Source organism: Oxyura jamaicensis, chromosome 8, assembly GCF_011077185.1.
Source record: "Oxyura jamaicensis isolate SHBP4307 breed ruddy duck chromosome 8, BPBGC_Ojam_1.0, whole genome shotgun sequence".
Lineage (NCBI taxonomy): Eukaryota > Metazoa > Chordata > Aves > Anseriformes > Anatidae > Oxyura > Oxyura jamaicensis.
In genome coordinates, this window is record NC_048900.1 from 27338277 (window position 1) to 27363491 (window position 25215).

General features: G+C 45.2%; 1 protein-coding gene across 2 annotated transcripts; it reads left to right on the forward strand.

Moving 5' to 3' along the window:
- The first annotated feature begins 626 nt into the window (after positions 1–626).
- Positions 627–23533, forward strand: PRKAA2 (protein kinase AMP-activated catalytic subunit alpha 2). 2 transcript variants are annotated; one of them, XM_035333259.1, is made up of 10 exons: positions 627–804; positions 6952–7093; positions 9121–9214; positions 9610–9754; positions 10575–10662; positions 13191–13415; positions 14858–15362; positions 17852–17978; positions 18299–18563; positions 19285–23533. In XM_035333259.1, exons 1-9 carry the CDS (start codon positions 711–713, stop codon positions 18535–18537), a joined length of 1659 nt encoding a protein of 552 aa, XP_035189150.1. In that variant the 5' UTR covers positions 627–710; the 3' UTR covers positions 18538–18563; positions 19285–23533. The 2 variants fall into 2 exon arrangements, with proteins under 2 accessions (XP_035189150.1, XP_035189148.1); XM_035333257.1 differs by having other exon boundaries at positions 18299–23533.
- The last annotated feature ends 1682 nt before the right edge of the window (positions 23534–25215 follow it).

The window sequence follows — 25215 nt, forward strand, 5'->3', positions numbered from 1 at the left end:
AGATGTTACATCAGAAGGAGGACATACCCTGAGGGCAGATGGGTGCTACTCAGGTAGGCGTGACACCCCCCAAACAGGTGCACCCCAAGGACACTGCCACCCTCAGGTGGGTGTCCCTCAGAGGACAGCGTCACTTTCACACAGGTTCACCACAAATGGGGTGCACTATAAGGAGGATTTCACCCTAAGTAGCATCCCATGCAAGCAGGATGCATCCCGAGGCCAGCATCCCCTTAGGCTCCTGCACCCCCAGGACGCTGCCAACCCCAAGAAGGAAAACAAAACAAAACAAAACAAAACAGTAAATGCCACTCGAGACAGCAGCCCCCCAAACAGGGGACACCCCAATGCGACCCCCCCCCCAGCAGGAAGGGGGCGCATCCCGGGGAGGGCGCACCGGGAGGGCAGCGGCACCTCCGCCGGGCTCCACCCCGAGCACGGAGGACACCCGCAGGCAGGTGCACCCCGGCGAAGGTATCCCTCAGGCCGGCCTCAGCCCCGGGAGGCTCCATCCCATCCCATCCCATCCCATCCCATCCTATCCTATCCATCAGCACCGGGCGCGCCCATCCCCGCCCCCGCGCACCCAGCCCGGGCCGCCGCCGCCGCCGCTCCCCGCCGCGCACGCCCGCTGCGCTGCGCCGTGCCGAGCCGTGCCGAGCCGTGCCGGGCCAGCCCTGTGCATTGTGGTCCGCCGGCGGGGGGCGAAGATGGCCGAGAAGCAGAAGCACGACGGGCGGGTGAAGATCGGCCACTACGTGCTGGGCGACACGCTGGGGGTCGGCACCTTCGGCAAAGTCAAGAGCTGAGTACCGAGGGGAGGGGGCTTGGCTGGACGAGGGGCGGGGGGGGGGGGGGGTCTCCGTGTCGCCCCGTGTCCCCCCCCCCCCCCCCCGGGCATCGCCCCCTCTCCGCACTGCATCCCGGGGGCGGGCGGAGGCTGGCGCGGCGCCGGGTGGGCGCAGAGGATGGGGTGGCCCCTGCAAATTGGGTGTGTGTGGAGGGGAAAGGGGCGAGTGAGCGCCGAGCTGGTCCTTTGGTAGCAGCGGTTGTGCCCCCCCTCTGTGCCCCCAGCGCCTGCGGTGCCCCCAGCAAAACTTTGAACCGGCGGCGGGAGGCCGGGGATGCGGGAGGCTGGGCGGCAGGGCCGGCGTTGCCGAGCCCTGCGTGGAAAACGGGCTGTGGGCTGCCTGTCCGGCTCGCTTTGAGCCGGGGAGGTGCGAGGAAGAGGGAGAGAGAGGGGGTCTTGTTGCCGTCCCTCCCTCCCCTCCCCCCGTGCGAGCAGCCCCGCGGCCAGGCAGGGCTGAGGCTCGGGGGGGGTCCCCTGGGATTCACCCCGGAGAGGGCGACTCGAGGGAGGCACCAGTTTTGCTTTACCTGACACCAAGATGTCTCTCTTTTTTTTTTTTTTTTTTTTTCCCTGCCAAATCTGCCATGACACGCACGTTTTCTCACTGAGTCATGATATTAAAAAATAAATACATTTAAAAAGCTTTATAAAATCTTGTTATCTAAGGCAAATGAGGAGCTGTGATTCCAGACCACTGGTGCGGAGCATCTGCCCCACTGGGCTGTCCCCTGCCCTGCGAGGCTGCTGCAGCACCCAGGGGCTGCTCAGACAGGAGATGTGCCCGCACTCGGTGCCTGGAGTATTAAAATAAACCAAAACTGACAGCAGGGGAGAGAAAACACCTTGACCGCTGGAGCTAAATCCACCTGTGACCATTAATCAGGCCCCTAAATATATATTGCTGTGTTTAATCCCAAACCACAAATTTAGTGATTAAGAATTATCAGAATAAATACTTCCAACAGTAAGGACTGTTTAAATCACTCCTGTATGCCAGCGGACCTCAAAAAGTGCTCCAAAAGCATTTTTTTTTTTTCTTGCGGACCAAATTATGCCTGCCAACAAAGCCTGTTTTCCTTAGCTACCTTTCGGGAGTAGCTAGCACCAGCACCCCCAGCGCATACATCTCCCCACTTTGGTTAAGAACAGTTTCAAAGGCACATTTAAAATAACGTAAAAGCGATTTCCAAACTCAAAGCCCTGTATGAGTAAGTAGTACGCTCTGTACTTGTATATTTTTCCTATAGTATTTTGCCTGCAATGGTAGTTGGTGTTTGACAGGTGAAATTTGGATGTGAGATTGGAAGCTGAGACAAAGAAACTGGATTTCCTGTTTGTGCAGAATTGCAGTGTTTTAATCTAATGGGCTTTAGAAAAGACAGTTTTCACCATGTTTAAAAGAAAACATGGGAAAAGCAAAGAGATGGTTTTCCTGGTTGCTTCAAGCTTTGTGTCTGTTGTGTGTAATAATTACCTCTGCACTCAGCAGGCTGGGGCAATCCATGCCACGTTCCTTATTGCCAATGTGTTTTCTTCAACCTGCCTTGCACAAGACTTTGTGAGAGGCACTTTGTCTGCCTTATTCTCCATGGTAAAGAAATCATAAATGGCAATTTCCAATCGTGAAGGTATTAAGGAAGCAGAAACATAGCAGCGGAAGGATGGGGGGAGGATTTAGTGGTGATGGGATGCTAACGGAGCTTGAATTTGTGGCTGAAGCTGAGGAGTCACTTCCAGCTATCAGAAACTGGAGGTATGACAGCAAAAGTCACTGCTTCCCTGTTGGGATGTTTGTTCTGCCTCAACGCTACCTGTGTCATTGGTGAATGATCCTGCCTTGATGAAAGCTAAAAGAAATGGTTACTTTCAAGCCCCTTCAGTTCCTTAAATCTCATTTACAGGAAGACCGCACAAGGCATGAGGTGATGGGAGCAGATAGGTTGACAAGATGTGCTGATGCTGAAATCCCAGCTGGAAGTGATGATGGGAATACAGCACTTGTTACAGGGGAGGAAGGCAGTGCATGTGTGGATGGACAGCAGGCCTCGGAGCAAGGCTCGGAGCTGCCACTGGTGCCACAGGGTTTTGCCAAATCCAGGGAGAGCTGGTGATCGTTATTCCCCCTGACCTCCAGGCCCAAGACAGGATGGATTTGCAGAAAATAGAGCTGAGGTGGCCGTATTGTGGATCTGGAGCTTAGGAAAGCAGTGCAGGAGGGGGTGGCAGCGGGAAGGAGCAGCAGGAGGAATTGCAGCAGTATTTCTTCTTGTGGGGCTCAGCATCCCAGGTGGCCGCTTGGTGGTTTTGTACCCAGGCTTCTTGGCCACTGAAGTGATCAATTCATGGTCCCTCAGGGACCTGCAGATCTTGGGTTATGTTTATATCTGTTTGTAAGGCTCGAGGCAGGGTCAGGTCCCATTTTGCATTGCTGCTAAAGGACAAACCTTGTGCTGGAGGATGATCAACTAGAAGAGCCTGAACAGATGAAGGAAAGGGAGAGGAAGGGTGACAGAACATATGAGCAAGTGGCACTGGGACAGGAGTAATGCGTCATGGCTAAATATATGCTTTGGATTGATTTCATTTGTAACTTCAGGCTAAGATAACGGCCAGCACAGCTGATAGGGAAGGAGTTTTCTCTCCCTTCCCTAAACTTTTACAGTCCTTGCAAAGTGTTTGCAAAAAACGTGACTGCTTGTGCTGCCTGAGCTGTGTCAAACATGCCCAGAGGTGGGCTTCATGTAAAAAGCCACGCTGTCAAGGGACTTCAGTGATTATCTCGGCTCACCGTAAGATAAACACTACTCATCCTCATCTTTTTCTCATGAAAAAATAACAAAACAAAAAGGGTCTTCTGTCAGAAACTCATTCTGTTATATCTTCTCTTCTTTCTCCAGTAGCATCTGATACTGAAGGGTTCTTGTCCCCAGGCAGTCCCATGTGCAAACAGATGCCGTAGTGGCTGAGGACACTCGCACCCTGTCTGGTCTGGTGCCAGTTTTCAGAGTGTAGGGCCTCTGTGCAGTACGCAGTGCTGCTCCTCATCTCAAGGTCAAATCCGTCTCCTCTACCTGCCCCGAAGGAGCCCTGGTCGCTGATTTTAAGCTGCGGGGGAGCTTGCCAGAGCACTTGCCACTAAAAGATGAGATGTGCACCAATCCCTCTCCTAATGCTGCCCGTGGGCTTTTAATCTGGGGAGGGAGTGAGAAGGAAGGAGAAGGCTCCCTCAGCACCACCATCCCTGGGACCAGGAGAGGACAAACCCATTAGCACAGAGATGGCTTTCAGCCCTACCCAAGCACGTGGGACCTGCTGGTGTTCCCTGTGTCAGGGCTGCACCATACCCCTGTTGTGTGCTAGGTTGGAAACTTAGTGAGCCAAGGGGAAAATTGTCCCCAGAGCCACGTGTGGAAATTCCCCTGTCCGCAGGCTGCAGCAGGAGAGCCCCAAAAGGCTTAAAAGACACCCACCACATAGCAAATTATATTCTCTCTTTGTCTCTCTCAAGACATTCGAGTAGGCTTAACAAGCCACTGGGGACCGAAACAATAATATCTCTGTATCTAATGCTTACTGTAAGCAAAAGATGGATTACAAAATAGACTGTTTATTTTTAATTATTGATGTCTTTGAACTAGAAAACCTTTGCAGAGTTGCGTGTTTGTCATGGGTGGAAAGAAGACAAACTATCCAGCAGTAGTTTAAAAAACAATAATTACTCATTCCGGGCATGGCCTTTTTTTCCCCAAAGCATATACTGGGGTAAGGCCAGAAAGACTTGTCTTGAAAAAAGGATGGCAGAGATCTGGGTCTTCTTCCTAGTTCTGCCATAAGCCACTTTGCTTTGCTGGTCCTCTTTTTCCCAAGTACTGCCTTAGTGCACTACAGTTCTAGAATGGGGCTAAATGAAGAAAGGGCAGCTTTCAGAATGCTATTTATTGTGCTCCCAGCTATGGACGTAGGGAAGGAGAGTGCAGAGGTATCGCAGCACAAGGGTCAACCAAGTCAAATGTCTTGAAGACACCTGCTGCAGTTGTTGCTCCCCCCCCCTCTTCTGCCTTCCCCAGCCTCCTCAGTGCAGCGTGTGCTGTGCATAAGCCATGACAACCTTGGCAAGGAGAGGTCGGTGCCTTTTGCAGGCCTACTGTTGGCCAAAGCACAAGTTGGGGAGGATTTCTTGCAGTGAATGAAGAGGCTGTGCCCTGGCCAGTAAACCTGGAGCAGGCTTTTGCACCCCTTGCACACAGGCTGCTTTGCAGAGTTTTGCTCCAGCAAAGCCTCCCTGTGGCGGGGCAAGTCCGGCACTGCCCTGCTCTCCCATCCCCGAGGATCACCAGGGAAAATGCTTCCTCCAACTATTTTCAGTGCTCTCCTTGTACCACATGGGAGGAATTACCTCCCTACTTCAGCCCTCAGCTAATCCCTAAATTGCATCCAAACTGCAAAGCTTTGTTTATTTTCATTTCATCTGGTAGTTTAAGTATTACGAGGAATAAAATGGACATGCAAAGTGGTGCTTTAATTTTCAAGGGCAGTAAAGTGTTTTATTTTTAGGGTGCTCTTATTGAGGAAAGAATCTCCAGCAGGTCTTATCTCGTGGCTAATAATAGTGACCTCGCGTGCCCCAAGCAGTGCCGGTGCTGCCGTCCAGTCCTTCTCAGGCTGCCTCCTTATGCAGGTTGCTTCTGATCACCTCGTTAAAGGCACCAAAATTACAGACTCTAATAATGTAATAACAGGGTTTGCTCATAATTATTAACTGCTTGTGCTCTATGTCATTATTGAAGGGGTAATATTCATAATTAGGGAGACCAGATATGTACCGTAAGCAGGTTTTGCCTTCGGTCTTTAGAAAGCCATCACTATGCCACCTTTTTCAAGTATCACACCTGGAGATACTGCATAGGGGTAGCTTGTGGCCAGAGAAAGAACACTTTTATATGTAAACACCTGATTGACAGTTTTCAAGTTTCTCCTGTTAACTTGACTATAAATTTTGCTTCCTACAACACAAAGCTTTTTTTTTTTTTCTATTAAAATCATCCATTTGTTGATAGCAAATGGATCAAATGCTGAATTCATTTTGCCTTACTGATAAATTAGTGCAATTCCACCAGTAACAGTGGTGCTGCTCTAGATTATGGTCACTGTTTGTCTTGATGCATGCAGGAGATAAGTATCAATATGTGTGCACCATGTGGATATTATAAAAGCACATATTAAAGTTTGTATCTTTTCTACAAGCAGAATTTGCTGGAGTTCTTACTCTGCAGCGTGGTGTTCCTGCTGCTTGTCATCAAAACAAGAAGCACACTTAAGGAAGTATAAATAGAAATTCATTTTAGTAATGCAAATCCTGCAGTCCTGTTTTAGGCAGGGAAAAATCTCTATATCTTTTTTCTTAAAGAAGCGTGATGTTCTAGTTTTAAGATTTGGTTTATCAGGGATTTACTCAACCCATGCATGACAGTGGGGATTCTCTGCTGCCATTTAAATATATCAGTTTCTGATCGCTGTAACCTTTTCGTTCTATAAATCCTTGCAAATTAGCTTTGGGTATGAACATCTCCAGTAACTCACTTTGCAGATAAGTCCCCTCTTTTCTTCCTACACTTCAATGGGAAAATAATAAAGTGAAGAGACACAAACCGACTTTTAAGCACTCAGTTATTCTTTATCCAAATTGTCTTTTTGAATAGGTCTGTTGGGATTTGCCTTGTACAAATGTGCCAAATCTAGTTTTAAAGTTTTATATTATATTTATATTTATATCTAGTTTTATATTGTGGCATTGATTTTAGTTAAGGCATTTTATGAAACATTGCATCATTTTGCTTCCTTTAAACCTGCTGCTTTCCTGGGTGTTTGATTCCCTCTTTTCTCTCTGAAAGAGGTCTAGGAAACGTAAAGAGTACCTATAGGAAAGGTGAGGAAAATAAAGTCCTAATACCCAGACTAGATTCAGAACACCCCAAGTTCTATTGCTTTTTCCCTTCAAGAGTTGCTTTTTGCTTAGAAATTGTCTATCTCGGTATCTTAAGTTGCTTATGTGAAACTCGCTTCTCTGTTTAGTGACTTTGCAATGCTCTTTCTCTATTTAGTTGGCGAACACCAGCTGACGGGGCACAAAGTGGCAGTAAAAATACTAAACAGACAGAAAATACGCAGCCTGGATGTGGTTGGGAAGATCAAACGAGAAATTCAAAACCTGAAACTCTTCCGGCACCCTCATATTATCAAACTGTAAGTACATTTTCTGCCACATGTTCACCTTACTGCGCCATCTGCAGCGTCTTCACCTGGCGACTTGGTTTCAAGAGAAGGCTTACAGTTGTAGAGAACATTAGGTGCGTGGTCAAGTTTTGGCATTTTAGAGCCAAATGCTTGTTTTTGAGAGTCCTCCCGCTAATTTGCCTGGGGACACAATCAACACATTGAGAAACGATGGAAAGTGTGTCTACCATTGGGAGTCTGGGCCGTTATACCAACCATGAGACTTGTCCCTGCACCAAGTCTGGCTTAGCTAAAGCTGCACAAATTATCCTCTTTTCCTTGCAGAGGCCATTACAAAGTTGCCTGGAGAGGATCTGTGCTTTCCTGTGTTGGGATGCTATAAGAAATTTCAGTGATTTTTCCCTTTTTTGGGTTGGTATCTCAGGACATGAAGATACTGAGAATCATGCCTGAGGAATTACAGCACAGCCAGGCCCTTAGAGTGAAGCTTTGGCCTGAATTCAATAGGATTTGTGTTTTAATGGCCTGATTATCCAGAGCTTAAAGGAACATTTTTATTTATTTATTATTCAGACATAAGTTTTCAACATTGCCACTCTGATGAACCTAAATTTAAGTTGTAAATCAGCACCTGCACTGCAGCCTCTGGGATTCCTTCTCAATCCCCAGTTTGTGCAGCCAGTCCACATTAATGAGGCACTCGATAATATCTTTGGCATTTCTATAAAAGAAAGCTGTTGAATGGTAACTGCAAGGATAAGTTGACATTTAGGTCAGCCTTAAAACTGGCATGAGATATAGCAAATACCTGGTACTTAGAGGCAAGGGAAAACAAATTCTCCCTACAGTTAAATAACTAACCATGTAGCAACTGTTGACTTTAGAGTAACTTCACAGTTCCGTGGATTTATTGGAGAACACATTGGTATTATTTTACAAAAAAGCCAGAAAAGAGTCCTCAGCTGTGCATGCAGTATCCTGCAAGTCCCACTCGTGCATTTATCAAACTTTTAAAGCCTAGAAATTAAAACCAGTTTAAAAACATTGGTGTCCTACAGTAACTACTGCAATCCTGAAATGCAGTGATAAAGAAAAGAAGTGTGGAGGAGACTACAGTACATAAACGTCCTCTTTCAATCCCTTGTGATGTCCCATCACTTTACATATAAATGAAAGAAATATTAGTGCTACTAATAACTTAGATGTCTGGATGCAAAGCACTTCAGAAAAATTAAGTTGATCCTATTGATCTTTATGGAACTAACAGCTGTTCACTTGCTAATCTCTGAAAATAATTTGAAATCTATTTACCAACTGTAAAAAAAAAAAAAGGGGGCAAAAAATGTGTCTGAAACAGGTCATCTTGGCTGGTGCTGCTATGAATTACTACAGCTGCATTGACCGCAGCTCATCGCCGTCAGGTTCTGCCATGCAAAACTGAAGCGCACTTGTGGCACTCAGGGATCATTCAGTGGAGGTGGAGAGTAAATTTGCAAGTCAATGGGGATATTCTTTCCCCCCCACACTTATCACTAGAATATAAAGGAGTTTAATGTTTGAAAAATAATGTTAATTTGGAGTGCCCATCTTTGTCTCTATACCTTTCCAAGGGCAGCTCCCTCAAGTGTCTAGACTTCCTCTATTTATCTTCACCATGAGGGAAACCAAATATACCCCATGCCCACCCCCGTTTTAATGAAGTATTCGTTTCTGAAGATTTTGTTGCAGGTCTTAGCCAAAATGGAAATTTGAAAGTCAGGACAGCCCTAAATGCAAAATCTCTGTCAGAGATTTTAGAGGATTATTGAAAAGCTTGAAGGAAGAAGGGAAATCTGTAAAAGAGATTCTTTCATAGCCAAGTGAAAGATTATCCTGACTTGCCCCTTGAAATAAGAGATGGCTTTTCAGAAATGGAAAGCAATTATAAATGCAAGATCCAAACACTGCTTATTTTAAGGGTTGACGGGACACTAATAATCTATTTAAAAGCCTTTCCTGTTCTTATTATTGTTTTTTTTTCACTTGTGTTTCTGAAGGTACCAAGTCATTAGCACACCAACAGACTTCTTCATGGTCATGGAATACGTATCTGGCGGAGAATTATTTGATTACATCTGTAAGCATGGACGCGTAAGTGCCAGTACCGTGTCAGCCCAAACACTTGTGTGGGAAGAGGATGATGTTTAGAAGTGAAACGGCTGCTACAGGGAACACGGTTAAGGTTAAGGCCCAAAATAGAAGCTGCTTCACAGCAATCCCATCTGGAGCGTCTCGTACTCGCCTTGCACAAAAGTTGTGTGCCATTTTTTGCAACATTCTGTGATGTATTTCGATACGCAAAGCAAAATATCCAAGGTAACGTGTTGCTTAGGGAAAATATTTGGAAAACTACTATATTTTTTATTTTTTAGCTATAGATTGCCTGTCAAACCCCCCTGGTTCAGCAGCAGATTTACATGTGTGCAGGGCAAACCTCCCCTCGCAAGCTCTGCAGCCTTCATGCCGGTTTCCCCTTGCATCTTCAGGTTGAAGAGGCAGAGGCTCGACGCCTTTTCCAGCAGATTCTCTCCGCAGTGGATTACTGTCACCGACACATGGTTGTCCACCGAGACCTGAAACCGGAGAACGTGCTGCTGGACGCGCACATGAATGCGAAGATAGCCGATTTTGGTATGTGACCCCAACAGCATTCCAGAAATGCAGCCAGCTACAAGCCGCTTGCTGAAGCGTGTCTGCGTAGCATGCCTTACAAAACCCAGAGTCTGTTTTCATAACCACTAGCAGTTTCTCTACCTGAAAAGCCCACAGTTATAAACACTGGCCTCTTAGCAAAAGCAGGGATTACTTATTGTAGGCTGCTTCTGTGCTTGCATTAATAATGGAGAAGCAAGGTCATTTGCAAATCTTCACTATGTTTTATTATAATCACCTAATATAAAGATTTAGCTAATTTATATTTAAGACAGACTCGGCGCAGTTAATTCCAGGGTAAGCTGGCTGCATATGTTTGTTTTCATGCGTGTTCTCCTTAGTATGGCCATGTGCTCTTGGCCTCACTTCATTTTCCAAATGAACAGTAACAGGAGTCTTTAAGTGGCATTACTGTTTGAAATCCAACGTAAAAGCTGGGTTACCAGCTCAGTCCCATTCAGTCCTTTCTAGCAGTGATAAACCCTTTTAAAGATTTACAAATTTCACAACCTCACACGATTCCCATATAAACAACACACTCTGGAGTGAATTATGTCTCTCTTCCTCTGCTAAAGAAGGCTCTGAGCTTTGCAACTCAGAGAAGCAAAGCTAGCTTGGAGTCAATATTCCTTGTATGGATGCAAAAAGAAAATATTAAGGATTATCAAAGCAGCTCAGAGGTTTCTGCCTGAATGATGTCAAATTTCCCCTTCCACTTGCCATATCTCTCCTCTGTTGAGTCCTCTCTATATGGACCTTTACATCAAATGTCAATAAGGAGCGAACATCTTGTTTTTAGGATTGTCCAACATGATGTCAGATGGTGAATTTCTACGCACGAGCTGTGGTTCCCCAAATTACGCAGCCCCTGAAGTCATCTCTGGAAGGTAGGACATGCCACTTCTAGTCAGAGCACATGTGAGTATGTGATCTTTAAATTTTCTCTTGGGATTGGAAACAGCTTTGTACATCTAGTAAACGCAGCTGAATGGTTCCAGTCCATGTTTTATGTTTGGGTGAATCTACTGGCAAAATATTAAGGTTTTCTTGGTTATTACATTTCTCAATGGCTGTAATAGCAAAACATGTTTTGCTAAAGTTGTTTACTCTGGAGGAATTATTAATAGCAGATGTTTACTGTTTATATTGCTAATTAAAGAGGATGAAAATTACCCTTTGAATGCCAATACTGACGTTGCAGTTGGAAAGGCTCTTTCAGGCCACCCCCTTCTGTCCTGCCCACCTATACTATAAAAGATAATGTTAATGAGGAAAACCATTCACTAAGAGAACAACCAGTATGCTCTTTAGTTACTTCCCTACACTGCTAAGCTCTTGTATCGAAAATCCTTGGCTTCTAGTTCCTTAAGTTAGGCGCTTTTTTTTGTGGCAGTTGGTTCAGCCATCGTAGCTTTGTTTTGAATTGATGAATTGAACCGACAAAACTGCAGTGCAGTGGCATATCTGAGCTGCATCCTGCCAGTGTGCAGCAGCTGCATGCACGTGGCATTTGAACTCACGTTGCAAGGCTGAGTTCAGTCTTGTCACATTGATACAGATGCATTAACTCCTGTATTTTTCTGTCAAGAATCTAAGCTACATAGATTTCCCTTACTCTTTCCGTAGCAGCATAGTGCAGATTATAAACACAGATTTTCAAATTTACAGCCCTCTGCATGGTATTTCAGGCTGCCTATCTCCTTAGTATCTGTCCATATGCTTTAATCATCCTTTGCATGAACATTAGTTTTCATAGTCCAGTATATTTATACCTATAACTTTTAAATCCAACATTTTGTTTAAAGTTGTGATTGTGACTATTTTATGCCTGTTTACACAGGCGCATGTGTTGGCAGAGTATCCTAGGAACTAGACCAGCATCCAAAAAGCCTGTTGTGACTACAGCTCTATATATGAAAGCAAGTAAATCCTCATTGTCAAGAGGGGCACAATGCCAGAAACTCTGCTGTGATTCCCAAAAATATTAACATTATCTCTTTGTCCTTTTCAATAAAGGCCAGAAACACATTTCTTTTCAGTTCATGTAAGAGAGAGGGCACCTGGCAGATTAGCAAGAAGTATTTAGTCCCTACAGGTCCTGGTATGCAGAGTGTAATCGTTCCAAGGATACAGACAATACTGCTTATTAACAACCAAAGTAAGGAAGAAAAGCAAAACAAACTTGCCTGTGGCACTTTTTCACTGACCACAGTGTTTCCTGCAGCCGTCCCGCATCAGGACCACTCGCAGTAACAGTGCGGTGACTTCTGTGGTTTATACCCTTGAATTATGTGCCAAGCTGCCCTTTTCTCAAAGATGTAACAGCATATGAGAGCTATGTTTGTGGGGGAGAGGAATGATCTGTCATTTCTGCCAGGGGGTAAATATACCTCTGGGGGTGGGTATGGCAGGCTGGAGGAGGTGAGCTGCTTCCAGGGCTCTGCTGCCTTGGCAGGTCCAGGATGTGCGACCTTGGATTTTGGCATAACTGAAGGATGCCTCATTTGGGCTTAAAAATCCAACCACTGTTCAAACAATGTGGCTACCAGCCAAACAATCTGGCCTCCTATCTTCTGAAAGCTGGCACGCAGTGGCAGGACCGGGGGGTGGCTAACTGATAAGTCTGCATTTTCAAAATGCCCTAACTTTGCTGCTGGTCTTGGTTGGGAAAGTCTCACACTTGGAGCCAAAGATGGTATTTTGGTGCTCTGGTAGCATTCAGAGAATGACAGCGTGCACAACCGGTGCTTTTTGTATACCAGGTGTGTCTACAGCAAAGCTTTTACAGAGCAGCAAGTGCAGGACAGTTAGGTTTCATGAACAGACCTCTGTCCTTCCATTTCCACCTCTGCATTTTGATTTTACAGCCTCAGGGTAGCACTGCCTCCCCAAAACTCTAAGAAAGCATCAGTTGTAGCAAAAAGCAACAAACAAATCGAGCAGGAGAGCAGCAGCAAAACCCATATATTTGGGGTGTCCTGACGTGGTGATGCCAGGGAGCACATTAGCAGCTTGTCGGAAACAGGAGCTCTTGCATACCAGCACACAAACTTCAACTGAAAATAAACACTCAGGAGATATAGTATCTGCTGCCACTTAATCTGCCTCTCTGAATGAATAGAAATTGCTGGCTGAGTTGCCCAGCCTGGGGGACAAAGGAACAAGCATCCTGGCAGAGCTCCTGGAAGTGGGGGTTTTGGCTTTTCCATAGGTCTGGTGGAGACGCTCACATACCTGCTCCTTATGCCATGGAGGAGCGTGGTCAGCCAGCACCAGCTCTGCAGGTCATTTCCTATTACCCTTGTGTGGTTTTGGGCTTAGGCAGGTTTTTAAGGCAGCTGGGCCCAGGGAAGGAGAGCAGAGCAGGAGGTGGGCAGAGGGGTGACCCCTTTCTCCTGACCTTGTCTTCATGCAGGCTGTACGCCGGCCCGGAGGTGGACATCTGGAGCTGTGGCGTTATCCTCTACGCCCTTCTCTGCGGCACGCTGCCCTTCGACGACGAGCATGTCCCCACGCTCTTCAAGAAGATCCGGGGAGGCGTGTTTTACATCCCCGAGTACCTCAACCGCTCTGTAGCCACGCTGCTCATGCACATGCTGCAGGTTGACCCCCTCAAGCGAGCAACCATCAAGGACATCAGGTCAGACCACAGTGTGCTTTACAGGAGTAGTCAGTTAATCCAGCTGGGTTTTGTCCTGAGGGATTTAATTTAGGAACCCTCCTGCAACCTTATGTGCTGATGGAGAGGTGGGTGATGGTGAACCTGGGGTGGTGACTTCGTTTCTCAGTGGCTTCACCAATGCATGTGAAAAAAAGGGCAATAGGTAGCTTCCTGCAATTTTATATATACATTATATATATATATATATAATGTATATATATGTACACATTTCCATATACATAATGCTGTGTTATTGCATTATAAAAATAGACCCAAAAACGTCTTAAAAGTCCTTAGGAAAACCAGGTCTATCACACAATAATCCTAAGAACTTAATAGTCACCAACCATTTTTCAGTATTTTATTTTAAGAACACATCCCTCAGGATACCAGTTCAGAATAAAAGGGTAGTCAATGTATTTAGTGTCCATTCAATAAAAACTGAAGAGGAACGCAAGAATTACTAACTTAATCTTAAAATATCAGATATAGCTTAAAATGGGAGCAAATGGTTTATTTTTAAATGCTGCATCCATTCCTTGTGTAGTCAATGAGTGCACTGCCCATGAGCCTTTGCCGGCATGCATCGTGGTGGGTATTCAAGGTAAAGGGAACAACTGGGCTCTTAAGCAAGTATTTGTGCCTTCAGATATCATTAAAAGTTCATGACTGCAAAAGGGGCTTTGAGTAATTTTTGAAAGTTTTGTAGAGCTGGAGCCCAATACGTACATTTTTATGAAATTTATGGTAGCCATTGCATGTAGCTGGTGTGCTAAGCATATACATAAATGTTACAGACACTTTCAGGGCTTCCTATTTTTTGTATATATTTTTGCAATTGATGACCTTAATTTAACCATTCAGGTAAAAGTTAGATTATAAATGCCTTTTTAAAATATTATTTCTTGAGTCCTTAAGACTGAAGGATTTAATTGCATGTTAGAGCTGCAGCACACAGGTAAGATTATAGTTGGTACATGGCACCAAGGCTCTCTGTGGCTTTTACCCATTTAATTATCATCAACTTTATTGTAAATCCTTGGGAACTGGGGGCCTGGGTAGCTTTGAGGCTCAGCATCTCTATCAGACCCATGAGGATGAAAAAGCTTGAGCGTCTTATAAGTGCTGAGGTCTTGCTGCAGAGCCAGGTGAGCAAGCAGCTGTGTGTCCACAGTGTTGCAATGCTGAGGGAACCATGGAGGACCAGGTCCAGCTCCCCTCTTTGTGTCTGAGGATTAGTCCTAGCTTGACCAAACAACCTGTGTGGGGTACATGCAGCCATCCAATTTCTCATCCCACTCCCATGCCAGAGAGCTCATTTTCTCCATCTCCTCTCCAGTGCAAAAAATTGCCCGTTCCTCACCAAAGCGGCATCAGTGGTTGCCCAGAGCTGACAGTGGCACCTCTCTGTCTTTCCCCAGGGAACACGAATGGTTTAAGGAAGAGCTGCCCAGTTACCTCTTCCCAGAGGACCCTTCCTACGACGCCACCGTCATCGACGATGACGCGGTTCGGGAGGTCTGCGAGAAGTTTGAATGCACTGAGTCAGAGGTGATGAACAGCCTGTATAGTGGTGACCCGCAGGACCAGCTGGCAGTCGCCTACCACCTCGTCATTGACAACCGGAGGATCATGAACCAAGCCAGTGAGTTCTACCTCGCCTCCAGTCCCCCCACCGGCTCCTTCATGGACGACAGCACCATGCACATCCCTCCTGGCGTGAAGCCGCACCCCGAGCGGATGCCACCTTTGATAGCGGACAGCCCCAAGGCACGGTGCCCTTTGGATGCACTCAACACCACAAAGCCCAAACCCCTGACTGTCAAAAAGGCCAAGTGGCATCTGGGGATCCGCAGCCAGAGCAAGCCCTACGACATTATGGCCGAGGTGTACCGTGCTATGAAACAGCTGGATTTTGAGTGGAAGGTATGAAATATGCTGTGGGGAAGTTTTCAAGGGCTATTTTCTTATGATCTGAGTTGATCAGCGATGTTAGTAGAAATGTGTTTGCAGCCTCACCTGTTTCCAAACAAGTACCCACACCTTGTGATCATCCCTGCTAGTGCTTATTTATACCAACACACTGTGTGGTGATGCTGGCTGTGGCTCAGTATCCATGCCATTTATTTATGGCATGAAATAAGTGTTTTCTCCCCGAATGCCCTAAGCCTCTGGCTGGAAAGATAATTCTGCCTTGTTTAGCTGTGGGGATAAGAGGAGCTGGTTACATTTCTAATTTTAGTGGCTAATTCCTTGCGAGGTCATCTCGAGTGCTCCCAAGAAAAGCAAGTCCCATTATTTCTGCTTGGGTCATTGCAGCCATGTGTCCTGAAATAACACGATATGTGTTCCCTCATTCCTTATTACGTGGTGATTTCGCACTGATGGGCAGCTAAGCTCCACCACACTCCTCTCTCACTACCCTCTCTTCAAAAGAACAGGGAGAGAAAATACGATGAAAAAAGCTCATGGGTAGAAGTAAGGACAAGGAGAGCACTCACCAATTAATGTCACAAGCAAAAGAGACTCAGTGTACAGAGATTAATGTAATTTATTGCATTTTACTAACAGACTAGAGCAGTTGGAACTAAAAACAAGCTAAAAACACCTTTTCACAGGCAGTAGCTCTTCGAGAACTGCTCCCACACGGCTCTGTACCACAGGGTCCATCCCCCAGGAGCAAACTGCTCCAGCACGGGTCCCCCATGGGTGGCAGCTCCCCCCAGGCCCCCGGCTCCTGCGTGGGCTCCTCTCCACGGGCTGCAGCTCCGGCCCGGGGCCTGCTCCTGCAGGGGCTCTCCATGGGCCGCAGCCTCCTCCAGGCCACATCCACCTGCTCCACCGGGGGCTCCTCCACGGGCTGCAGCGTGGAGATCTGCTCCATGTGGGAGCACACGCCCCCTGCTACCAAAACCTTGCTGTGTAAATGACATAATGAAAGAGGCCCAGATGAGAGGCTGGGGTATTTTGGGGGCAGAAGCCACGCTGAAGCTGTTTGCATCATTGGTCTGGTGGCATTTTCCATGACAGAGCTGAGCAGTGACCAGATGTGCTTCCAGATACTGCTTCCATGGTTTAGGGCTGAGCTTCTTGAAGCCTGATTTAAACCCAGATGACATTTTAGTTGATAATACTTGCTTCAGATATTTCTGCATAGGTATGCAGTGTTTGGTCACAATCTTTTTCACATTCAGATGAGTAAACCCATGAATGAGTCCTCACTATTGCTACTGGGCCCAACTTCCTAAAACTCATTGCAGTCTGGCCTTTTGCTGCAGCCTTGTGCAAGCATCAGGACCAAGACAGGAGAATTTCTGCCTAGATCTTCATAATCAGAATCAATACTCTTCTCATTCCAGGTCCGTCCAGAGGGTTTTGCAGGTTGAATGTCACACTTCAGCACTTGGAAAATACCCAAGTTTTGTGCCCATGCAGCTTTGTTCCTTCAGGCATGCTGGCACACCTTCCTTCATCTTGCTCAGTAGTGAGCATCTGCCTGCAGGAAATGCTGCTTGCGTTTGGTAGCTGCATCCCAGCTGGATCCCAGGCTTTCATCAAAGCCTCTTATCTCCTCCTTATTTTGATAATATTGTTATGTATTTAAAGCTAAGTCGCACCCAGAAGCCTGATTTCATGGCACCAGCGAGGAGATGGACTGTCTCCAGATGCACATGCCTACAAGAGCCAGACATTTGTTAGCTGCGTGGTTTTGCGGAGAGCTAACAAACCTAATGTATTTCTGGTGTAGCTTTGCGAAGCAACTCAGCCGAACGCCTTTATGTAGGCAGTGGAGCTTTTTTCGTACAAGGAGGTTTCACAATAGTCCTTCCCACCCTAAGAATAACTTCAGCTGTGGCTCTTAGTCAAAATAGCTCTCCCATCCATGCAATCGCTTCGTAAATATAGCACAGAGAAAAGATCTCATTGCAAATGAGATGCAGCAGATTGCAGGGTGGGAAGTGTCAAGAGAAAATGCGTAGCACGGCTCAAGACTGATTCACGAACACTGAGTTTAGCCATGCTGATGGGAGAGATTACTGGTCCCCACCATCCACCCTGCCTGGTTTTCCCAGGCACAGTCCTTGTATGTGGGTGTGCTAGTGGCCTTGTGGCTCATTTGACCATTGCTGCTGTTGAGGGAGCAACAATGTCAGCTTGGTGCCTGGCAGAGAGGCTGCAAAAACTTCTTCTGCCAGCAGGACTGGTGGATCAGAGCCCCAAGAAGCATTTTCATAAACAACTTCTAAGAGGAAATAGGATATGAAGCCATTTGCTTAATTAAAAAAAAGTCTTTTCAGAAGCTGCTTTGTTGGTTTTATTTCCCTCAAAAGGTGTCTTGCTAGTATTTAGGAAAAAAATAAGGATTTTTCTGGCTCCCTTGAATGGTATTCCTTAAAGCCAGTTGCCCGTTGCAGGTGGTGAACTCCTACCATCTCAGAGTGCGCAGAAAGAACCCAGTGACGGGCAACTACGTGAAAATGAGTCTGCAGCTCTATCAGGTGGACAACCGCAGCTATCTCCTGGACTTCAAAAGCATTGACGGTAAGTGGGAAATGGTGCAACTTGAGATGTAAAACATACAAAATGGCAAGTGTGGTGGTTTGGTAGAAAAATAATCATTCTTTCCATTCCCAAATGCTTTTGTAGCACGTAGTGCTGTTTATAAGTCAATTAGAATTGTGATCATAGAATATCTAAAGTTGGAAGGGACCCACAAGGATCTTTGAGTCCAACTCCTAAAGCCCTTCTGATCCATTTGTCTCCACTACTATTACTAGTTCCTGAGCAAACACGTTAGGGATGCCAAACTAATGCTGTGTTTTATTTTTTCTTGACTTTTTTTTTTTTTTTTTGCCTTTAAGACGAGGTGATGGAGCAGAGGTCCGGCTCATCCACTCCACAGCGCTCGTGCTCTGCCGCAGGCTTGCACCGGCCGAGACTGAGCATTGATGCCGCAGCAGCCACTGAGTGCCAGTCGCTGATGGGGTCCCTGAGCGGCTCCTTCGTGGGCAGCATCCCCTCGGTGCCCCCGCGCCTGGGCAGCCACACCATGGACTTCTTTGAGATGTGCGCCAGCCTGATCATGGCTTTGGCTCGCTGAGCCAGGCACCAGTCCCCCAGCACACGGTATCGCACTGTGAGGATCAGGTCTGACGTGGCCGTTCCTTCTTTCTTCTTCTTCCTTCGTCCTCCTCAACGCTCCATAGCCTGCGACACAGAATCAATTCCTTTTTTAAAAGATCCAAAATGTACTCCTTTGTACTCTCAAAGGATCCAGTCCCCTCTAACAAGGCATTGAGGAAATCAGGAATAACTTAATTTCACTTGTTAGACTAGGGTGAAATGTATACAATGAGCTTTTTTTTTCCTATTGAACCAAATGGGAAATGTGGGCATGGCTTTAAAGTAGCAAACGTATCACTGACTTTTTGGTAGACGCCTCCCTCCTGGTTGATCCTGAATTTACAGAGCCGTGGCCAAGCATCTATTTTTACGACATACACAGCGTGCAGCGAGGTTCATGTCATATACCCCCCTGTGCTGCTCTGAGCAGGGGGAGGATGGGGCTGAACCTCTGGCAATGCTTTCCTCCTAAAACCAGCAGCTGCTGAAGTGCTCCTGCACTGCTGCAGTGTGCCATCCCACCCTCTGTTCTTTTTCCCCTACTAAAGAAGGGTGAAGGGTAGGATGTGCAAAGCTCCCATTGCAGATGTGGGGCAGGGTGCTGCCGAGCCCCCCCCAAATCCAGAACTCTGCCCACAATGTTCTTGTGGAGGGGGACAAGAGCCAGGACACTTAAGAGCCAGCAACATGGCCCTGGCACATTTACCTTTCACCTTTCCCGTAGGAAGCTTTTGGCCATCGTCACCACCCCAAAACCTCTGCCAAAGCTGCCTGCCTTCACCTGCCAGAGGATCTGAGAACAAAGAGCTCTGCTGTCCGGATGCTGAAGGGGCTGGGACCTCGCCGCTCCACGGAGAAGGCAGGGATATCTTGAACGTTTCACTGTTCCTTTACTATCTGAAGGATAGGATTTTATACTTAAAGACAAACTGTGGGGATTTTTAAGGTTAAAATTCTTGTTATTTGAGGGTAAACTGTAGTGCATGTGTGACGACTTCTTTGTTTAAAAGTTACTACTTCTCATCGCGTAGGCTTAATCTCATGGACAGCGTTGGCATCTGCTTGGCTTTGCTATGGTATTTAATTCCATTTACTTGATTGCGAAGGAACATAATAGGCTAATCAGTCAAGGAACAAATGCTTTATGAAAGCTTTGCCAAAAAATCCTGGGTGGTTTTTTTTTTTCATACTTTTTTTGGTTTTCTTTAAGAAACAAAACAAAGGAGAACCAATGTTACTGGTCCCAGGAATGTGGTCATTTGATGTTTAAAAAAAAAAAGAAATCATTTTTTTTTGATAGCCTCTTATGACCCTCAATGGTTTTTGCTAGGAATTGTTTTTTTTTTTGTACAGTTGCACTTTAATTTATACTTTCTGAAAGTTTCTACGAGAAGCAAGGAAGAGAAAGACACGTTAAGCCTTTTGTACTAATCATTTTAGGTAATGAAGACAAATACGGGATATTTTTGCCATCTACTGGCAGTTAAGTGGACGTTTTCAACTTGAAGTCCCTTTTTTTAACAAACACAAAATTGCCTTACTTTTGTTACAGATTACACTTTGATTCTCACTAGTGTGAATTTCCAGCTCTGTTTTTTTCCAGAAGCCGCACAAAATAGAAAGCTGCCAAAAACCCATCCGTTTTGCTGTTAAGTTCTCGTATGCAGAATCCAACACGGCAGTGTTTGGATTACAAACCTGACAGCAGAACAATTTTGTTTTTAAAAGAAACACTGGAAATATTTGTAGTACTCCTAGGTTTTGTAATAAGCTTTTATTATATTATCCTTATGAAATAAATACTCTGGGGTGAGGGATGGCTTTGACAGTGTGGCTGGTGGCTGTCAGGTGATGCACGTCTCCTGTGCTTTGGTATAAGAAAGAACAGAGAATGCAGTCATACAGAAAAAAAAAAAAAAAAAAGGCAAGAAAAAAAAAGCCCTAGAGCCAAATTTGGCCGGCATCTTGCTCCTTAGGAGCTTTTGGATCAGCGCTGAGATGCCAGCAAATGTTGGGCAAACAGACCTGGATGTTTTAGGTGCTGGAGATAAGCTCTTCAGAAAGGAGCAGGAGAGAGGGTGGCCGAGTGGCTGCAGGTACAGACAGGAATTCCCATCTAGGAAACAATTAGGAATCTCCGTGTCCCTGCTGTGAAGTATATTTAAAATGTAAAAGGCTGTTTAAGTCATCACTCACAATTTAGCATCTTGCCAAGGCACTCGTCCTGGAAACAACTGTGGCCCAGCTGATAATGGGCTCATGCGTTAGATGTAATCTGTAGTACAGAAGTGTGTAGATGTACTGATGTTTCGCCTTAAAATTACACTTGTCCTCTGGGATTTCCTACCCAGCAGGACTAGTAGTGTTAAGCAGCAGCACGTTCCCTAAGGAAGAAATAATTGCTTCCTGGAGGCACGTGGGATTTCTAGGTGGTAGGATAAGACCTTGTGGCACTTCACATCTTCTCAGACCCATGCAAACATTAACTAACTGTATGGGTCTGCAACACCAGTCCTGCCAAAAAGGCAACAAGGGTGTTTCAGGTTTCCATATGGAGAAAAGCAAGGAGACTAAGCTACTCTCAGCAGAGGCATTGCAGCAAGTAGTTCGGGTGGTAAGCACGTAGAGCTCCAGCCCAGAGCTGGTGGAAGGACCTCCTCAGCGAACAGATTGGATTAAACTCTCCATTAAACAGCCTTACCTAAATCCATGCTGCATTTGGAGATGTACTGAGAAGTTTCATCATTGTTATTTTATTTTTAACCTTCATATAGGCTGTTTTCTGGTTCCCAGAAGCAAAGAAACTACTGACCTCCAGTTATGCTTTCTGGAGGCAAAGTTTAACTTTTTACACTATTACACTGTGGCCTGGTGTTTGAGTTATACTGCACGACCATTAGGAAAAGCAGGGTAGATGTATTTGAACTAAACAAACTTGAATTCCTCCAAGTGCAATTCTTCATAAGCCACTGGACAGTTGTGCTTTGCAAGCCGCAGATTCACCCGAACGTTGCTTCAGCCCAACCAGGAGAGAGCCAGCATGCAGAGGTCAGTTAGGCTCGAGCATTAACCTCCAGTTCCTGGATGCGTTAATGCAGAAATAGCTTGTAATGTACTAGTTGGCAAATATATGTATGTGTATATTATATATGCAGGGGCAGTTTGGTTCTCAGGAGCTGGAGCTAAGCAGGCAAAGGCAGCGGGAGGTTTTTGTTTAATAGCTTAGAAATGCACATGCAGCATGTGTGTCCAGCTTAGCTTTTCAGAAGGTGTGTACAAGCACAGGGATGTGGGCAGTGTTGTAAAACGTGAAGCAACTGGTTCGTATCTGTTGTATATACATTTTTTTTGTGTGATTATAATGCCAGATCATATCAGAATAGATGAAGTCTGAACAAAGTAACCTTTCTGTCTACTTCGTTTCGTTTTACTGCTCTTTACCATCAGTCTTTTGTGCACCCATGTAGAAGGAAGAGAGACCCTAGCACAGGACATGAAATCGTGCCTTCAACACACATTAGGACTGCTGGAAACTGCAGCTTTATTTCCTGAGGTGCACAAATCCCGCAGCTCACGCAGAAATCGTACCGGTGAGACATGCAGGCCATGTTCCTGAATACTTGAAGTACCGTTTGTTGTGTGTTTTTTTTTTTTTGCTTCACCCTTTTATTGGTTCAGAGAGGGACGGGGGGGAAGAAACTCACATCCATCTCTTCAGGTGAGCAAAACAAATCCCTGCTCCAGCTTCTGTAGTGTTCTGTTCTAAAGTTTTAGGATTCATTTTTGCGTGACTATTTACAGCCACCTTTCTTGAGGTCTTACTTTGTTATGGGCTCTCCACTTAGTGCTTTCCTTTGGCTTCCTGAGTCCTTCCCTCATCGATTTCTCTTCATCATTTACTTACAATAAGGCAACAGCTTCCTATAATTCTGAATTTCCAGTCTGCCTCTTGGGATATGGATTTAATGGTTCATTCAGAGGTTTCTCTCTCCATGCCTGAAAGATGAACTGATTTTCAGAATTCCCACATTATTCCTGTTGACCAAACACTGACTTTTGCAGCAGAACTGATGCTGCACATACGTAATGCACTTATCTTTGCTAGTTTTAAGCATTAAAATTAGACAGTCAGTCAGAACTCTGGATGCAAAGCGTGTTGTTTAGTGTTACAAAAACAGTCTGTTTCTGACAAAAAGCCTTGAAATTCTTCCTGAAGCTGCCTTAATTTAAAAAAAAAAAAAAAAAGTTTATTTGTAAGACTCATCTTTTTTTTTTTTTTTTCCCCAAGTTTTGAAATAGTTTATTTATCCTCGTCTCACGAAGCTGTGAAGTAGATACTGTAGACATAGTAACATTTATTCTTGTTGCTGAAAGCATATTCATGTGTTTTGTATCATGTTATATTCATGTGTTTTGTACCTCAATGCATTTGTTTTTTTCTTTTAGAGTGCAAAGCAAAACTGAATCCCAGGACGACTGTAGTACCCATGGCCCAGCATCTCTGGGCAGACAATCCTCACCTCTGAGATAGGAACCAGACTAGCCCATTGCAAGGTTTTGTTTGGATTATAAAGAATATTTATGATTTTTCTTCTGCTAAGATGCTGAACTTTAAAAAGCTCTGAGTACAAGCATCTCTTCAAACATATCATTAACATGAAGCTCAGAAGAGAATACTGAGTTCTATGACTACTCCATCCTTCTTGACATTTTGTACTTTGTCAACTGATCGGAAAGGTTGCGTTGACTGGTTCATTGAAATTGAGACTTATTTCTGGGTATAGCCTTTGTGGAAGGGCACAGAGCTTGGGTTCAGTTTTGGCCTTTGTGCAAGTAACTGTGCATTAGATAATCACAAAGAAGCCTTTTACCTTCTGTTGATGGTGTGGAAAGTGGTTCTCAGTGTACTGCACTGCATGTGATAGCTGTTTCTATGGTTGAAATTTGCACTTTAATAAACTCAGAGACAAAAAGAAACAATATCAACAAATCCTTAAAACTTGCTGTCTGGGTGAAGGGGCAGGAAAGAGTTAAAATACCTGAGTGTGAACAGAAACAGCTTCCCCAACCCAGAATGCACACCATGAGCCAGGCCCACAGTTTTTTCTCCCATTTTAACATGCATCTAGTGGTGCTGATGGACCTGTATTGAATCAGATCTTGACTAAAGATACTTTGCAAAAATAAGAAGAGCTTGGAGGAGAAACTGGGGGCTAGTTCATGTATGCCTGTGACAGAGGGATGTAAATTCAATTATAAAGCACAAAGCTGCAGTGAGCGTTCCAGCTTCATCCCTATCTGCAGTCTCCTTTAATCACAATTTCTGTGATAGAACTGGCTTTAAGACATTCTAGTTCTCCCTCATATTGAGCAAATCAGAAATGTTAGCACAATGATTTCCATATTGGAAAGAAAGGTGGATCTGAAATTTACATGCTATTTTTTTATAAGTTTTGACTTTTTTTTTTAATAGTCTTGCTGGTATATTCTGAACAAAACAAACAAAAAAAAAACTTTAATTTCCTAAACAGTATCTTGACCTAAGTATAGCCAATGTGTGGTTTAATTGAGGAAATCTAATCTAAGTTGCTGTATGTAAAGCAGTTGATATTGTCTTAAGTCAACCCCCTGTCAAGCACTTTCCCTCTGTACACATGTTGGAGCCTGGCCATGAAGAAAAATAGTTTAAGTACATTGCAAGGCTTCCATGTGTTATCCAAGCTGCTCGCTGCAGCCAGCACCAACATAACCATTTGTGTTTCACCTCTGCAAAAGAGAATTTGCACATGAAGCTAATGCAGGACTCATCTATCGCATCCACTGGGCGCATTGTTAACAGGTGAGGAATTCTGAGCTAGCCTGGAATGGGGAGGAAGCAGTCATGAAGAGGGTGTTTTTCTGATGGTATCAATCCTAAATATTGCCATGGAAGAGAGCCCAAAAGTAATTTAGCATCTCCATGGCCTCCCTTGGGACAGTTCCCCAGGAAGGCTGGGGGTGAAGGACACACAGCCCCAGCTGCTCTGCAGCCAAGCGCGCGCTCCAGCTCCCCGGCTCTCCATCTCTGCTAGAGAAGTCTAAATATTTGGGCTGGCAAGCCTGCAGAGCTGCACATGCTTGAAGGGGGTGGGGGTTTTATTTTGTTGGTCTTTTTTTTTTTTTCTTTCCAGGGTGGATGCTGGCCAACACACTTAATAGTAACCACATGGTAAAATAAATAAGAATGCCTGTATAGACTTTAAAGTAAATGTTAAATATTTGCTCTGTTTTTCTGATCTCTTCGATGCCAGCTTTCAAATGGCCCTGTGGCAAACAGCCTTTTTATTTTGCTATGTTTTCTTATGCCTGGAACATTTAATAATTTCTAATTAAGCCATCTACATTTTTAGGATTATTTATGAGCGCACTGATACGGTGCTGGGGAGGGGTGGGGGCTGCACAGCAATAGTCAAGTTTGTTTCGCCAAACCCTGGAACGCAAAATCAGAGTCCACATTTTTTGTGTGTTGAAAAGGTATCCAGCCACTGGATATGCTAAGGAGAAGCCAGTGGCAATTTATATTTCTCCTCCTACTTTTAGGAGCATTTTTCTTAAAATAAGCACTCAGGTCTCCCAGCCTCCCAGACCAAACACAGGGACAACTGTTGGGTAAGTA

Bases quoted from the DNA above. Each gene is read 5' to 3' on its own strand.
- PRKAA2 (XM_035333257.1), top strand. From the start codon at position 711: ATGGCCGAGAAGCAGAAGCACGACGGGCGGGTGAAGATCGGCCACTAC. The intron at 9,755-10,574 runs GTATGTGACCCC...TCTTGTTTTTAG, and splicing joins TGCGAAGATAGCCGATTTTG to GATTGTCCAACATGATGTCA. The intron at 13,416-14,857 runs GTCAGACCACAG...GTCTTTCCCCAG, and splicing joins GCAACCATCAAGGACATCAG to GGAACACGAATGGTTTAAGG.